At 45.6% G+C, this 16,441-nt stretch overlaps 1 protein-coding gene across 1 annotated transcript in view; it reads left to right on the top strand.

Moving 5' to 3' along the window:
- LOC132571134 (complement C4-like) overlaps nt 1-16,441 on the top strand; it is an 80,747-nt gene that overhangs the window by 15,459 nt on the left and 48,847 nt on the right. The window contains exons 7-13 of the mRNA XM_060237815.1: nt 907-1,003; nt 4,242-4,347; nt 5,450-5,573; nt 8,295-8,410; nt 10,270-10,440; nt 13,658-13,837; nt 14,649-14,831. Coding sequence (XP_060093798.1) covers nt 907-1,003; nt 4,242-4,347; nt 5,450-5,573; nt 8,295-8,410; nt 10,270-10,440; nt 13,658-13,837; nt 14,649-14,831 — 977 coding nt within the window. The remainder of the gene's footprint in view (nt 1-906; nt 1,004-4,241; nt 4,348-5,449; nt 5,574-8,294; nt 8,411-10,269; nt 10,441-13,657; nt 13,838-14,648; nt 14,832-16,441) is intronic.

Below are 16,441 nucleotides of genomic sequence, written 5' to 3' on the forward strand. Positions count from 1 at the left end.
ACCCAAGTGCCATCAAGAGGTCCGCCAGTGGGGCTAGAAGCCCTTCCACTGTGCTCCCCCCAGCACAAGAATACAGAGCATCACTGCCCCAGACAGAGAGTTCCAACAATACGCTGTGGCTAATAGCCACTGATGGACCTCTGCTCCATACGCCTATCCATTCCCCTCTTGAAGCTGGCTATGCTTGTAGCCGCCACCACCTCCTGTGGCAGTGAATTCCACATGTTAATCACCCTTTGGGTGAAGAAGTACTTCCTTTTATACAGGGGCATTATGATACTGGCTGATTTGTTTTCAATTCCCTTTCTAATAATTCCTAGCGTGGCAGTGGCCCTTTTTATTGCAATCGCACACTTTCTTAACATTTTCAGTGAGTTATCTACCACAACCCCAAGATCTCTCTCTTGGTCAGTCTCTGCCAGTTCACACCCCATCAACTTGTATTTATAGCTAGGATTTTTAGCCCCAATGTGGTCCAGAGTGGTTCTTCCTGGCTGACGACAGATGGGCAGTTTGGGGACAATGGGAGGTGTCCCAAATCCGGCCAGCTCAAAATTGAGTGTCTGAAGCCCATCCCCTGCAAAGCGCCCGTACCCTGCCCACAGGGCAACTTGGCACAATCAGACGGCTGTTGCACACCATCTCCATAGCTTGGTTTGGGTTTCTTCCCCCCCCCCCCCCCATTCATTTATTGGTTATGTGTATGTGTGCTCATGCTCCCATGCATCTGCACACTTGAAATCAATATGTTTTTTAACAAAAAAGCTGGAAGCGGCTTTCCTAAGTAAAACATAATTCTAGACCAGGAACTTGTGCGCTGATCTCAAAAGGCATAGAGCGTTCATATGGGGGATACGGGGAAAGCTACTCCCATTAAATGTCTTCCTATTTTCTGTCTCTCATCAGTGCTTCCTAATTTCGAGGTGACGATCGTTCCACAACAGAAATATATCCTCGTCTCCGGACAGCAGGACTTTGAGTTGCAAATTGATATTCAGGCTAAGTACGAGGCACTGGGGAGATACCGTTTCAGATTTCCGCACTCCACTTTTGTAGCTTTAAAGTTTTTGGAGAGGTTTACAATTGGGAATAAAATGGTTTACAGCACAAGCCATATAAATCAAATGTAGGCAGTCAGTCTGGGTTTGTGCCCCTTCCGTTATTTGGCTACCTTGCCCAAAATGGTGAAGTTTGAGCCCGAATGATAGTTGCCACCATCAAAGTCCAAACTCTGGTGAATTTTGAGAGGGGGCATCAGGATTATCTGCAGACAGAGAGCCAGTGTGGTGTAGTGGTCAGGAGTGTTGGATTAGGATCTGGGAGACCCGGGTTCGAATCCTCACTTGTGCCATGGAAGCTCACTGGGTGAACTTAAGCCAGTTGCACTCTCTCCGCCTAACCTACTTCACAGGGTTGTTGTGACGATAAAATGGAGGAGAGTAGAATGATGTGACACTGGGGAGAAATTCAGGGTATAAACAAAGTAAACAAAGTCCCCCAGCCCACCCCCACCAAGAAAAACCCCATTCACTGTTTTGTCCTCCTGTTTAGTTTCCAGCTAAACTTTAGGAGGAACTTCCTGACAGAGCAGTTCCTCAGTGGAACAGGCTTCCTTGTGAGGTGATGGTGGGCTCTCCTTCCTTGAATGGCCATCTGACAGCAGTGCTAATCCTGTGGATTAGGTAGGTCATGAGAAGGAGGACAGGAAGGGTTGCATCAGTGCTCAGTTCTTGTGGTCCTTTATTACACACGTAGGGAAATGGTGGCTGACACTTTGGGATCAATCAGAAATTTTTCACCAAGCCACTTTGTTAACGGATCCAGGAGGTGTTTGCCATCTTCTGGGCATGAGGATGTGTGTATGTGTGTCTGTAGGGGGGTATTTGTGAATGTCCTGCATTGTGCAGGGGACTAGATGACTTTGGTGGCCCCTTCCAACTCTAGGATGCTATGATTCTGTGATTAGGAGCAATAACCCAAGGGGACCCAGGCTTGGTCTCTGAGAGGAACTGATATCTGGAGATCAGGGGTGTGCGGCATATGCAAATGAGTTGTGCTAATGAGCTCTGGCACCTGCTTTTCTACAAAATGACCCCTGCATGGAAACAGCATCTGGGAAAGTGACTTCCCTGTTTTTGCTGCTCCACATACATAGAAGACTCCATGTGGAGCAGCCAATGGGTGAGTGTTAAGAGCGCATGCTCCCTGTAACAGCTAAATTGTTTGGAGATAAAGTTTTGGTTTCACCCCTGGGTCTTTGAAATGTATCATATTCGTTCATAAACAACCTGCATTAGAGTTTTGTCATTTGTATTTCCAAGGTGGTACCTTTAAGAAGCCTCAGGGTTTGTATCCAATCCCTATGAAGAGTTTTGTGGCCAGCAATGGAGTTGAAGGCTTTGCTATGCTTCTATTGAAAGGAACTGGCTTACTCCCTTGTAATACACAGCACAAGTGGAAGATATAATATTGATGAAATGGGAAACACGAAACGCGTCTATTATATTATTAACTAGTTATTTGTATGCTGTATCAGTTAATCACTATGGGCACTGTTTATAAGGATTTAATTGTTTTTTATGGTTGTCAATGTGAACTTTGTGTTGAACATGTTAAGTATGAAGCCGTTTTCTATTTAAAAAGTACATAAACATATTTTAAAAGTGTTTAAAAGTTTGGTAGTTTATTCATATCACAGAGATTGTTTCAGTTCCTGTATATATTCTCACTCTCTCTCACTAGGAGAGCCAGTTTGGTGTAGTGGTTAAGTGTGCGGACTCTTATCTGGGAGAACAGGGTTGGATTCCCCACTCCTCCACTTGCACCTGCTGGCATGGCCTTGGGTCAGCCATAGCTCTGGCAGAGGTTGTCCTTGAAAGGGCAGCTGCTGTGAGAGCCCTCTCCAGCCCCACCCACCTCACGGGGTGTCTGTTGTGGGGGAGGAAGGTAAAGGAAATTGTGAGCCGCTCTGAGACTCTTCGGAGTGGAGGGCGGGGATATAAATCCAATATCTTCATCTTCTTCTTCACTGTGATTCCCCTGTTGTTCCCACTTGGAGATTGGCAATCTTATTTGGACTCTTCTTTATTTTTAAAAAGCTATTGTTCACAGCTGCTCTGCAGCTGCAGGGAACAAGCTGGGTCCACAGAATCCAGATCCAGCTCTTTCAAAACATAAACATGTAATTCTGGCCTTTGCCACAGTAAAAGACTAAGATAAAGCAGATAAAAGTAATATTTCAATACAGCATCAGATGTAAAACTGGGTAGTTCTTAAAATCCCAAGAGCAGCCAACGTAAAACCACAAAAATCCCCCTAAAAGAATGGGATAAAAGCAGAATAATCTAGTAAAACTGTCAATAAAACCTCACAGGGGGAGAAGGGGGCTTGAGCAGCTGGAGGAAATACCAGTAGTGTCTCTTCCTGATACCTAAAAACTTCTATATTTGTTGCAAGCTGAGCTTCTGCAGGGAGTGTATTCCCAAACTTGGGAGCCATCACAGAAAAGACTCTTCCTGTAATGCTCAGTCAGGTTGTCTGGGAAAGCAGAGACCAGGGCCTCTGAGCCAGTTTGGTGTAGTGGTTAAGTGTGCGGACTCTTATCTGGGAGAAGCGTGTTTGATTCCCCACTCCTCCGCTTGCACCTGCTGGAATGGCCTTGGGCCAGCCATAGCTCTCGCAGTTGTCCTTGAAATGGCAGCTGCTGCGAGAGTCCTCTCAGCCCCACCCACCTCACAGGGTGTCTGTTGTGGGGGGAGATGACATAGGAAATTGTAAGCTGCTCTGAGTCTCTGATTCATAGAGAAGCGCAGGGTATAAATCTGCAGTTTTCTTCAGATGAAGATCTTAACAGGTGTACAGTCCTTCAGATGTCCTGGTAGGGTCGCAAGCTCCTGGTGGGAAAATACCTGGAGATTTTGGGGGTGGACCCTGGGAAGGGTGGAGCTTGGGAAAGGAGGGGCCTCATCATAGTACGCCATAGAGTCCACCCTCCAAAGCAGCCATTTTCTCCAGAGGAACTGATCTTTGTTGTCTGGAGATATCTTGTGATATTGGGAGATCTTCAGCGACTTGGTCCCAGATGAAGAAGAGTTTTACAACCCTCTTTATTGTATTCAGAAGCAACCAATGGCAAAAAACTGGCAAGATAAAGAGTCTCTGTAACTTATGCTATGCTAGCAGTCTAGCTGTGATATCAGTAACCCTTGCCAACCAGGCTTTCATTTCTTCTCCCTCAACAGGTTTTTCTATGGGAAGGGGGTCACTGGAACAGCTTATGTGCGGTTTGGAGTAAGCGATGATGATGGAGCAAAATTTTACATCCCAGGACTGGAGAAACGAGTTCCAGTAAGAGAACTGATATTTTCAGTCCCACCTCCATCTGCAACTTCTGTCAGCAGAAAACTTCATTGGGTTCAGCCTCCCTTCGTTCCTCTCTGCCTCTTACAAGGAGTCATTCAGTGCCTTAAATGAGTGTGCTGGAGTCAACAACTGGGAAGTTGTATTCTCTCCCTGGATACTATTTCCAGCTGTCTGTGTAACTGGGTGTGGTTATTCAGAGTTTCTGCAAATCCTCATCTTTACCATCTTCACATGTTCCAGGACGGATCAAGATCTGAACTCCAGCTTAGCCCTTAAAACCTGGCCGCTAATTTTTGATGACAGCTATCTTTTGAAGTATTTATTTTATATTTTTATTTACAAGATTTATGTCTCACCTTCCAGTCCAGTTGGGCTAAAACCAGAGCAATATTTTTTTTAAAGCCATAATAAAAAGGATTGAGAGAATGCCAGAGGAAACAAAAAAGTCTTCACATCTCTGATGAAAGACAGTGATAGAAAGGGTTAGATGAATCACACTGGGGCGAGAATTTCACAATCCTGGCATGAAAGTTGTGAGCTACTGCATAAATTAGTTTGCTCTGGGGCCATTTTTCCTGAGCTGTGTGTGAGCCAGAGGTTAAAAACTGTGAGCTAGCTCACACTGACTCAACTTAGAGGGAATACTGGAGCCAATGTATGGGGAGTGACTCTGGATCAGTGATAGAGCATGCTTGACATGCAGAAGGTTCTAGGTTTGGTCCCCAGCTTATCCACTGGAAAGGACCACGTAGGAGGTGATATGAAAGACCTCATCCTGAGACCATAGAGAACTGCTACCATAGAGTAGGCAAGACTGGCCTTGACGGACCACTTGTCCAATTCAAGGCAGCTTCATGTGTTCCTCCCCACTAAGTTGGAGGAAGTCTCCTTAGACTGGATGTGGGCCTTTGCTTCACTCGCTGGAGCGGTAGGATCCACCCCAATGTGCAATCACGAACCATCCTCTCTCTCTTTCTCTTTCTCTCTCTGCCCTAGGGCCCAGAACATTTTTGTCTCACCTTATTCAGTATATAATATAATTTTTGAAAAAATTTCCTCTCCTCCAATCAAATCCCACCCCTTCTAGGTAATCGATGGCCACAGTTCGGTATCACTGACACGCAGCCTCCTGTCAGAAAAACTGGGGCGTCCTCTGCAGGGGCTGACTGGAACAACACTCTTCATTGCAGCCACTGTCATAGAGACAGCAAGTGAGTTTGGAAACAGGAACATCTGTCTGTCTATACCAGGGGTGTCAAATGTGCGGCCCGTGGGCTGGATCAGGACCCCAGAGGGGCTCCTATCAGGCCCTCAAGCAAGTCTGCTTCCTTTTTCCTCTCTCTTGCTTCTTTCTGCGTCACAGCTTGCTTTTCCAGGATTTCTCAATTGCACAGAACTTACAGAGCAAAACCTCTATTTTCTCTATTGGCTGAGGCTCCTCTCTTGGGGGGGAGGGAGAGCTTGCTTTGATACTGACCACAATATTGCAAGAGGGCTAATATTTTAAACATGTTTTATTGTAGAGGGTTTTTTTTTTAAAAAAAATCTTTAATTGTGTTTGTCTGTGTCCTTTATAAAGTTTATACCTCCACTGCCTAGTGTTACATTTTATGACACACATGGCCCAGCCTGACAAAGTCTCATTTATGTCAAGTCCAGCCCTCATAACAAATGAATTTGACACCCCTGGTCTACGCTAAGGCTAAGCCAAACTCCTTAACACGTTTGCATATTTTGCCTGATGTAAGGAAAAGGGCTTGCAGGGCCAGTTCCTTCTTTAGTCAGGGAGTTTGGGAAAGTTCCGAAGCCATCCCAGGTCTCCAATTGGCCGGATGACCCTTTCCCTTGCTCCTAAGGGGTATCAACTTCTCCTGCGATACCAGTTGCTGACGCCAACAAATATGATTGCATATCTCCTGCTAGGTGGATCTGTACACCTAGCACTCTGTATATCCGTTGCTATCTAAAGTCTCCACCTAGTCGCTGCGTCTCCTTCCTGTACTAGCTAATGCAGCAGTGATCTATTGTGATTTTGTGCCATAGGGATGGAGAGCCAGTTTGGTGTAGTGGTTAAGTGTGCGGACTCTTCTCTGGGAGAACCGGGTTTGATTCCCCACTCCTCCACTTGCAGCTGCTAGCATGGCCTTGGGTCAGCCATAGTTCTGGCAGAGGTTGTCCTTGAAAGGGCAGCTGCTGTGAGAGCCCTCTCCAGCCCCACCCACCTCACAGGGTGTCTGTTGTGGGGGAGGAAGGTAAAGGAGATTGTGAGCCGCTCTGAGACTCTTCGAAGTGGAGGGCGGGATATAAATCCAATATCTTCTTCTTTATTACTGCTGTTTGAAAAGTAGGACCACATAGCTGTGGTGCATTTACAGAGATCAGGCTCTGAGAAGTCAAAATATAAGTTTAAGAAACAAAAATAAAGAGTACAAATGGTCTGTATAAGCCTCAGGCAAAGCAAGGATATAAAGAGAAGGTGAAAGCATGCGATCCTCTAAACCCTAAACTCTACACCTATCCTAAACAATATTGAATTAGGATAGGCTAGAAATCCTTGGACTTGCAGCACCTAAATGTCCTTCATTCCCTTAGAACTAGGACTTCTCCCAATTGTCCCTTTCGTACGTGGTCGTGATGGGCTGCATTCAGACCTTGGAGCATATGTCGGCAGCCTCTCGGCTTAGGAAAAGGGTGGCACAGTTTGAAGCATCCCAGGGCGCTCAGATGGTGTACACCCGGCTGCCAGAACAAGGATGGCTGCTGTCAAGTCCCCAGCAGTTCAAGAATCAATGACAGTTGATTGCAAGAATAGCTGTTTATTGGTACATGACAGGTCAGAGCAAGATGGTCCTTGCAAAAACTGGCACTGGTGGGCAAATGCCCTCTACTTATAGATCAAGCTTAAACCTTTACACATTCAAACCTAAGGTGTGAAGTGGACAGTCCCTCTCCCAGTAATTCTTTCCCAGTCCCCTTGCAGTGCAAACATAATCAGACAGAGACAACCTTGGTTATCCCTGAGACTAGGCAGAAGGAATGCTTCGGTTGTTACACAGAGATAGTAGCGGTACAAAGCAGAGACAGTGGAAAGTGAAAGTACTCCAGACAAATTACAAGAGCCTCTATTGACAGCTGCACGCAACTGGAGGAGCAGATACACTGCTCACGCATTTGAGAAGCGCTTCCCTGGTGCACCCCGGCCATTCAGACGGCCAGGAAAGGCAACAGGGAAGTGCTTCAAATATTTGCCGCCAGTTAATACCTGATGGCTTTTTTAAAGCAGCAGCGAGGCAGCTGGAGACGAGGTGGGTGCCCTTGTGGTTCAGGGCCCAGATGTGCATGTGTAAACATGCCATTTTAATCCAGGTGTGAGGACAGCTGTTTTGCCCCAAATTGCCTGTCTGAATCCAGCCTCAGAGTCTCTTTTGTAAAGATATAGTCCTTATAGTTTGAACTTCCCTGTCCAGAAGCTGAAAGATAAGAGAGTTTGGTGTAGTGGTTAAGTGTACGGACTCTTATCTAGGATAACTGGGTTTGATTCCCCACTCCTCCACATGCAGCTGCTGGAATGGCCTTGGATCAGCCATAGCTTGAAAGGACAGTGGCAGTAAGAGCTCTCTTATCCCCACCTACTTCACAGGCTGTCTGTTGTGGAGGGGTGGGGTAGGGAAGGTAAAGGAAATTGTGACTGCTCTGAGACTTTGAGATTCAGAGTATAGGGTGGGATATAAATCCAATATCTTCTTCTTCCATGTATAAATGAAGTCAATAAATTAATAATAATAAACAAGATTGTCTGGAATTTTCTATTGAAATTAAGCACATGAATCATTACCAGTTCTGGGCCAAGTGGCTAACCTAGTTAGGAGCTGAAAGAGGGGAACTCTAGTGTGTCTCCTTTATCCCACCACTTGTTTTCCAACTTCCTGCAGGTGGAGAGATGGAGGAGCAAGAACTCGCCTCTGTGAAATTTGTGGAATCACCGTATTTGCTGGACCTCTCCAAAACCAAGAAGTATTTTGTACCTGGGGCACCATTTGAAGTGCTGGTATGTGTGTGCAGGATTTTTTTTCCGGGGGGAATGTAGTGGAACAGAAAGTTCCAAGCACCTCTTTTTCCAGAAAAGAAGCCCTGTGTGTGTGTGTGTGTGTGTGTGTGTTCTATCTCTTCAAGTGCTGCAGCATGTCCCATGTTGTGTCAAGGGTATTTTGTGGCCCCATACTGAATCCTAGCTTGAATCCTAACTTTCCCCCTCTTCCTTTCTTATGGGTGGTGGGAAATGCTGTCAAGTCACAGCTGACTTACGGCAACCCTGTAGGGTTTTCAAGGCAAGAGCCGTTTCAGAGCTCAGCTTCCTTTGCCTGCCTCTGCATCCCAGCCATGGTACTCTTTAGAGGTCTCCCATCCAAATAGTAGCCAGGGCCAACCCTGCTTAGCTTCTGAGATCTCATGAGATCGGGCTAGCCTGGGCTATCCAGGTCAGGGCCCTCTCTCATTACTTTTTCAAACCCTTCTCATCTGTCTTGTTTTCCTACATCTGCACCTCTAAGCTACTGAAGGTCATTGTTCCATTAAATTAAATCTGAAATGCAGAATACAGACTTTTGAATGATCTGGCACTCTCCGTCAGCTAGATTTTAATGAAAAATCCTCTTCCTCCCCCAGCTGTTTTTTTTTTTTTTTAAATAAACAGGAGATGTCAGGGTCCAGGATTGCACCTAGGACATTCTGCTCGTGGGCTGCATTCAGTTTGGCTGGTCATAAATTGTGCAGGTTTGCAATCACTCACCCAGGGCCAGCTACTTGCTATTGTGCAATAGCAGCCACCAAAATAAAACCCACTGTGGAGCAGTGGTTAAAATTTTAGAGGAGAAGAAGAAGAAGAAGAAGAAGAAGAAGAAGAAGAAGAAGAAGAAGAAGAAGAAGAAGAAGAAGAAGAAGAAGAAGAAGAAGAAGAAGAAGAAGAAGAAGATGATGATATTGGATTTATATCCCGCCCTCCACTCCGAAGAGTCTCAGAGCGGCTCACAATTTCCTTTACCTTCCTCCTCCACAACAGATACCCTGTGAGGTGGGTGGGGCTGAGAGGGCTCTCACAGCAGCTGCCCTTTCAAGGACAACCTCTGCCAGAGCTATGACTGACCCAAGGCCATTCCAGCAGGTGCAAGTGAAGAAGTGAGGAATCAAACCCAGTTCTCCCAGAGAAGAGTCCACACACTTAACCACTACACCAAACTGGCTCTCCAAGGATCTCCAAGACCCATGTTTCAGTCGCCACTGGATGACCTTGGGCCAGACTGCACTCTCCTATCTAACTGGGCTTTCCTCCCCCCTAAAAAGTTCCCCATCTCTTCTTTTTTGTATCCCAGACATTGCTTACACCAACATCAGGTTGTCTCAGGATGGGCAAACTACACGGGGTGCGGGGGCGGGGGGAGAGGATGAAATCCTTTCTTCTTGTATGCTGTGGAGGGAAGGGAGCTCCCAGGTGCTTGTGAATCATACAGAACCAGGATGGGCCAAAGGCAGGTGCAATTTGCCACAGAAGATTTCCCCATCTCTTAATTCCAGGAGAAGCATTGTCTTAGACTTTTGGTGTTACAGACTGCTGTTGAAGTCACAGAAGCAGGGCAGAATGGTCTCTGCACTTTCACCCTCACGCAGGGCCAGCAATTGCCTAGGGTGCTAAACTTCTGCGGGCACTGCCATTCATCTGTTTTAGATAACTGGTTATCCGTGTTGGGGGGGGGGGGTGCACCAGAAGGTAGCCTTGACTAGGGTGCCAGATAGTGTAGGGCCGGCCCTGCTGGCCTCACATTTGCCTACTTGCTGTATGCATCTCGGTGCGCTTATGTGTACGTATACAATTGTACTTCATAAACTTCTCTCTTTCTCCCCCTCTGCCAGGCTACTGTTTCACTCTCGGATGGCACACCTGCTTCCCACCTCCCAGTCCATTTCTCCACCCAGATACCTGAGGGGCCATCCCCTGAAAACACTCGAGTAGACACCAACAGCCATGGGCTTGTGAAATACAGGATCAACATGCCCATCGGAGCACAGACTGTCAAGTTTATGGTATAAGAATCCTTCCTGCGCTGGAAGTGGGAAGAGGGCAGACTCGTACGTTCAAGGAAGCGGGAGAAGGGGGGATAGTAGGAGAAAGGGAAGAGGCTCACAAGCCCTAGAGCGGGGGTATCCCATCTTGTGTAGCCTGTGGACCCTTTTGGAATTTATGAAACTAGTTTGTGCCACTGACGTTTGGGTGGAATTTTCCCCAGAGCAGACACCCTTTGTGCACAGACAGTTCACGTAGTCTTGATCGGAACAGCTGGAAGTCTGCATGGATGCGGCCTGCTGGCCAAGGTGACAATTCCTTGCCTGCAAGCAATTCAGCTCAGTGATTCAGCTGGTTCTTGATGGTTCCCATCATTGCCACTGAAATAAAGTGAATTCAGCCAGCTCTGAATCAAGAGCACTTTATTGCAAGAGGAAAAAGTCATGAATAGCACAGGCACTTCATTCAATATGTACTCTGTGGCTGAGTTAGTCCCCTTTAGTCCTATTGGCTCACTCCAGAATCCTTCATTTGCGTCTCTTTGTTACTAGTTGTTACATGCCTAGCATCCTGATTGGCCAATTCTTCCAGTCTTCAGGATCCTGGTTTGCAAGGAGGGCCTGTCTCAAGCTCAGGCAACAAGTACCCAGTGAGATGCAATACATAACAGTGACCAAACCACAAAATGGCCACCATATAAGCTGAAGTCAGTTATCGAATGTTGGAAGGCTACTTACAGGCCAAGCATTGTCTTAAGACGGCAGTTATTTCTGAATGGGTGCCCCCTGCAGATGCTAAGTATTGCCTCTCAGACTCTTCTGAAGCATCTTCTTGTCCAACAGAGTAGAGAGAAGCCAGGAGGGGCAGGCTTTGGGGAAGAAGGGCATTGACACCAGGAAACACAATGATGAGTGCCATGTTGGGGGATCGCTATGGTTGGTCCTAGAAGCAAACTTCCTGGGTGAATGACCTTTCCCACAGCCCTCTCTCTTCAGTAGTCCAAAAATCATGGGCCCTATGTAGACTAGTAGTCAGAAAGTTGAGGGGGAAGGGGATATGGCTGCCTGGGGAGCTATTGTCAGAAATGGTGTGATGTCACTTCTAGCCAGTGTGGCGTAGTGGTAAAAGCATGGGACTCTATAATAATAATAATATTTTATTTATATCCCGCCCTCCCTGCCGAGGCAGGCTCAGGGTGGCTAACAACATGTCCATACAGTAATTATACAAAACTTTTAAAATCAACATCTAATCTGGAGAACCGGGTGTGATTCCCCACTCCTCCTCCCCAGGAAGCCTGCTGGGTGACTTTGGTCCAGTCACTGCTCTCTCAGAGCTCTCTCAACCCCACTTACCTCACAAGGTGCCTGTTCTGGAGAGAGGAAGGGAAGGAAATTGTAAGCCTTTTTGAGACTCAAGGTAGAGAAAAGCAGGGTAGAAAAACCTACTCTTATTCTTCTGGGGAAACCCAGATGTGTTGTCACGCCTCTCTAGGAATTGCAGAAGCTCTGTGGTGATTCCTAGAGAGCATTGCCATCACTTTCCAGGAATACCTGAAAGTGACATCTCACCTCTCTAGGAATCGCTGGGAACTCTATGGAAATCCCAGAAGTGGCATCACACCGTCCATCTCCTCAACAGCCTCTTTTAAAAATTTTGGAGCTGGGGACAGGTGATCTCTTGCCACCACCTACGTCATGTCACATTCTATGTCACATAATTTTCAAGATCCAGGATGCAGTATAGCAGGGGTGGCCAACGGTAGCGCTCCAGATGTTTTTTGCCTACAACTCCCATCAGCCCCAGCCATTGGCCATGCTGTTTGGGGCTGATGGGAGTTGTAGGCAAAAAAACATCTGGAGCGCTACCGTTGGCACCCCTGCAGTAGAACATAAGATGAACTTTGTTAACTGTTTACATAACTTAGAAGGAGCAGAACTGACTTGTGGCTTCAACCCTGACTGTGCTCACCTGCTCTGAACCTTCAGGATTTATATCATGTTAAGCACCAGCCACTTAAAGGCAGGGCTTTTTCTGAAGCAGGAACTCCTTTGCATATTAGGCCACACACCCCTGATGTAACCAATCCTCCAAGAGTTTACAGGGCTCTTAATACAGGGCCTACTGTAAGCTACATCAAGGGTGTGTGGCCTAATATGCAAAGGAGTTCCTGCTACAAAAAAAGCCCTGCTTAAAGGTATAGTGTCCTCTAGGGCTGCCAATCCCCAGATGGGAAGCAGGCAAATACCGTGACTAAATAACAAAATCCTTAGAAACAATTTATACAAAATTTATAGGATATATTAAAAGTGATACCAAGACATATTAGTATTTAAAGTTCAGGGTGAAAAATTTAGAATAAACTTAGAACAAGTTTGTATGTCATGTTCTAAATTTTTCACGCTAAACTTTATTAGTATCTAAGTATGTTGGTATCACTTTGAATATATTCTATAAATTTTGTATAAATTGTTTCTAATAATTTCGTTATTTAGTCACGCTATTTGCCTGCTTCCAACTTCTCCATGACTCTTCCTCTTTTTGGTTTTAATCCCCAGGTGGGGGCAGGGGATCCCCTGGTTCAGAGGCCCTCCCCCACTTCAGGGTCATCAGAAAGTGTGGGGGAGGGAAATTTCTGCTGGGCACTCCATTATTCCCTATGGAGACCAATTCCCATAGGGTGTAATGGAGAATTAATCTGAAGATTAATCTGCGGGAATCTGGGGCTCTGGGGGGGGCTGTTTTTTGAGGTAGAGGCATCAAATTTGCAGCATAAAATCCAGTGCCTCTCCCCAAAATTCCCTCCAAGTTTCAAAAAGATTGGACCAGGGAGTACAATTCTATGAGCCCCAAAAGAAGGTGCCCCAATCCTCCATTATTTCCAATGGAGGGCAGATGTATGGTCCCAGTAAATGTGATGGCCAGAACTCCCTTTGGAGTTCAATTGTGCTTGTCACAACCTGGCTTCTCCCCCAAAGTCTCCTGGCTCCACCCCCAAAGTCTCCTGACTCCACCCCCAAAGTCCCCAGATTTTTCTTGAATAGCACTTGGCAACCAGTGTCCTCACACAGCCTAGCAAGGGCAGAAATGGGTGAATTTGCATTTCCTACCTCTTTAGTCAGAGCAGCTGATTCCTCTGAAAGAAGCTGTGAGAGTTAAGTTATACACATACACCAGTTTATCGGATCGCCATAAGGTTTGCCAAGTGAATGGCAAGGGTCTTTGTTGTCCCTACAGATAACAGCGGGGATGGAGGCTCCAGCAGAAGCCACTCTAACTGTCACAGCCATGAAGTCCCCGAGGGGCAGATACTTGATCATCGACAGCCCAAAGCACCAAGACTTGAACCCTGGAGAGACCCTCGATCTGGGGCTGAAACATGTCGGAACAGATGACTTCTCTAACTTCTACTACCTGGTGAGTCTGTGTGGCCCATTGATGGGCCCCCACCCTTCCTGGCAGAACAAACCTCTGAGAATGGGAGGACATCATCTCTCAGCTTTTAGATCCGTCCCTTGCCTGTTTTAGTTGTTTGAAAGGTTTATATCTCATCTTTCCCAGCAGCTCAAGACAGCTTAGAAGTCTTAAATGTAAAACATCACAATCTAAAACCCAAGAAAATAGAACCGCAAATGAACCCCATCAGAAGATACCTGAGTCTGTACCCTGTTAAAAGCCATGGGAAATGAGCGCCTCCTAGAAAGTTTTAAAGAGGACGCAAGCCTCCATCTCCTCAGGGAGCATAGGGAGACACAACAGAGAAGGCACAGAATCTGGAAGATGACAAGTAGGTTGGCTTAAGAGGGAGAACAGCCAGTCGGTGGCAGCCTGGGGAACATAGTTGGACTGTGAGGATTTAGAGTTGCCAAGAACATAAGAGAAGCAATTTGGATCACGCCAACAGGTTAAGGTGTGTATTCAAGAGGGGTCACATATATAATGCCCACCTACAATCTTCCTTGGAGGTTTATAAACAGAGGGTAGATGGCCATCTGACAGCAATGTGAATTCAGGGGGAGGTATTTGTGGATGTCTTGCATTGTGCAAGGGGTTGGACTAGATGACCCTGGAGGTCCCTTCCAACTCTATGATTCTATGAATACAGACAGACAGACAGACGGATAGAGAGATACATACATACACCAATGTTGTTTTTGCTTGTATATATGGTGGTTCAGACTGCATCACATTCTTCACCTGCTGTTGTGAATTGTCCTTTTGCTTCCAGATTTTGAACAAAGGTGACATTGTCTTTGCCAGCAGTGTGGCCCGTGGCTCTTTTACTGTGGTCCCCATCCGCATCACGCCCAACCTGATGCCAGCGTTTCGGGTTGTGGCCTTTTACCGTGTGGGGGATGAGGTTGTGGCAAACTCCATCTGGGTGGATGTAGTTGACACCTGCGAAGGGAAGGTAAGTTGTTTTTGGAATGAGTTTGTTTCCAGGAGAAGTCTTTCCTGGAATCCACTCCTGGAGACTACATACTTGATTTGTATGTTATATATTTATTACTTATTTCACTGAGGCTGAAGGTGGATTATACATTAATGAAAAGGGTGGGGGGTGGGAAACTAAACCCAAATATAATCAGTGTGATAGAGGGCTAAGCTACGTATAACACAATTCACAAAAATGTATAACAGTTATTATAGAGTGTTCACACAAATGAATTTAAAATATTATGTCTGAATATCAGACTGCATAAAATTTGCAAACAGAATACAATTTCACAAACGCATTTGATGGACTTCCAATAATCCACAATACCCATACACGTTTCGGACCCTAAGGGCCTTCCTCAGTGGTCAATATATAAAATGGTATAAAGTCACACATCCAGGAATAAAAATGATAGCAGGCCAGGTATTGCTTCTTATAAGATGTGTGGTTACTTAAAATTATATAAAGTAAGCCATAGCTGGATTGTCCTGAAAGCTTCACAAACACGTCAGAATATTCACCTTTATGGTTCTCTGGTATAGAGTATCTATTATCACTGGATGGGAGGTAGCACCACTAAAAGTTGTTTTCAGTTTTGTAAACTCCCTATTTCATTTATCCCCAAATCTTAACAAGAGTAATATCCTGTGTTTCCTGTGGTATTTTATGCCTGTACTTCAGTAGTATTTTTTTTTAATTTGTAAATTGCAGTATATAATGGTGTTGGGGTCATATTTACAAGCAGAAAGAAAGAAATTGCCCAGTAAAGACTGCTAGAAAATGTAAACAAACTGAGAACATGCATAAATATATGTGTACATATGATTTTCATGTGAAAATACAAAATTCAAGATAACGATGCAATGCATAACACATCCAGCTCAGTTTCAATATACATAGGAGATACACAAATATGAAGATCAGATCATTTGCAGATGAGCTCATTAGATAATTGGCAGGTCTTCTGTAAACAACTAGCATGGAAGCAATCTGCAACTATACAAAGGAGAGAAGGGGGAAAGGTTTGCAGCAACACAGAATGAAGAGAGAAGGCCAGCTGAGACTTGGAAAAAGGCACAAAGCAGGAAGCAAGAAGACTGTAAGTGAGGGGTGTCAAACTCATTTGAGGGCCAAATCTGACATAAACGAGGCCTTATTGGGCCGGGCCATGTTGGGTCTATTTAAGATTAGATAGCAGCGATATAAACTTTATAAAGGACACAGAAAACACAATTAAAAGATTTTTTAAAAACCTTAAAACATGCTTGAAACATTGGCACATTAATCTTAAAGGTGCTTTCTTTGTATCTCTCCCATGGGATCCAGGGAACTAGGCAAAGGAAACTCTGGCTTTTCCTTCCTTCCCCAGGGGACCTGGAGAGGGAGGAGCCTCAGCCAATAGAAGGAAGACAGGTTTGGCTCAGTAGTTCTGCTATGTGATTGAGAGAGCCTAGCAAAGCAAGCTATTCCTCCCTCCTTTCTCCCCAAGGGAGGAGTCTCAGCCAATGGAGAAACAGGTTTTGCTTTGTAGCTCTTGTGCAATTGAGCATGTCTGGCAAAGCAAGCTGTTATGCAGAAGGAAG

Source organism: Heteronotia binoei, chromosome 5 (genome assembly GCF_032191835.1).
Source record: "Heteronotia binoei isolate CCM8104 ecotype False Entrance Well chromosome 5, APGP_CSIRO_Hbin_v1, whole genome shotgun sequence".
In the NCBI taxonomy this organism is placed as follows: Eukaryota; Metazoa; Chordata; class Lepidosauria; order Squamata; family Gekkonidae; genus Heteronotia; species Heteronotia binoei.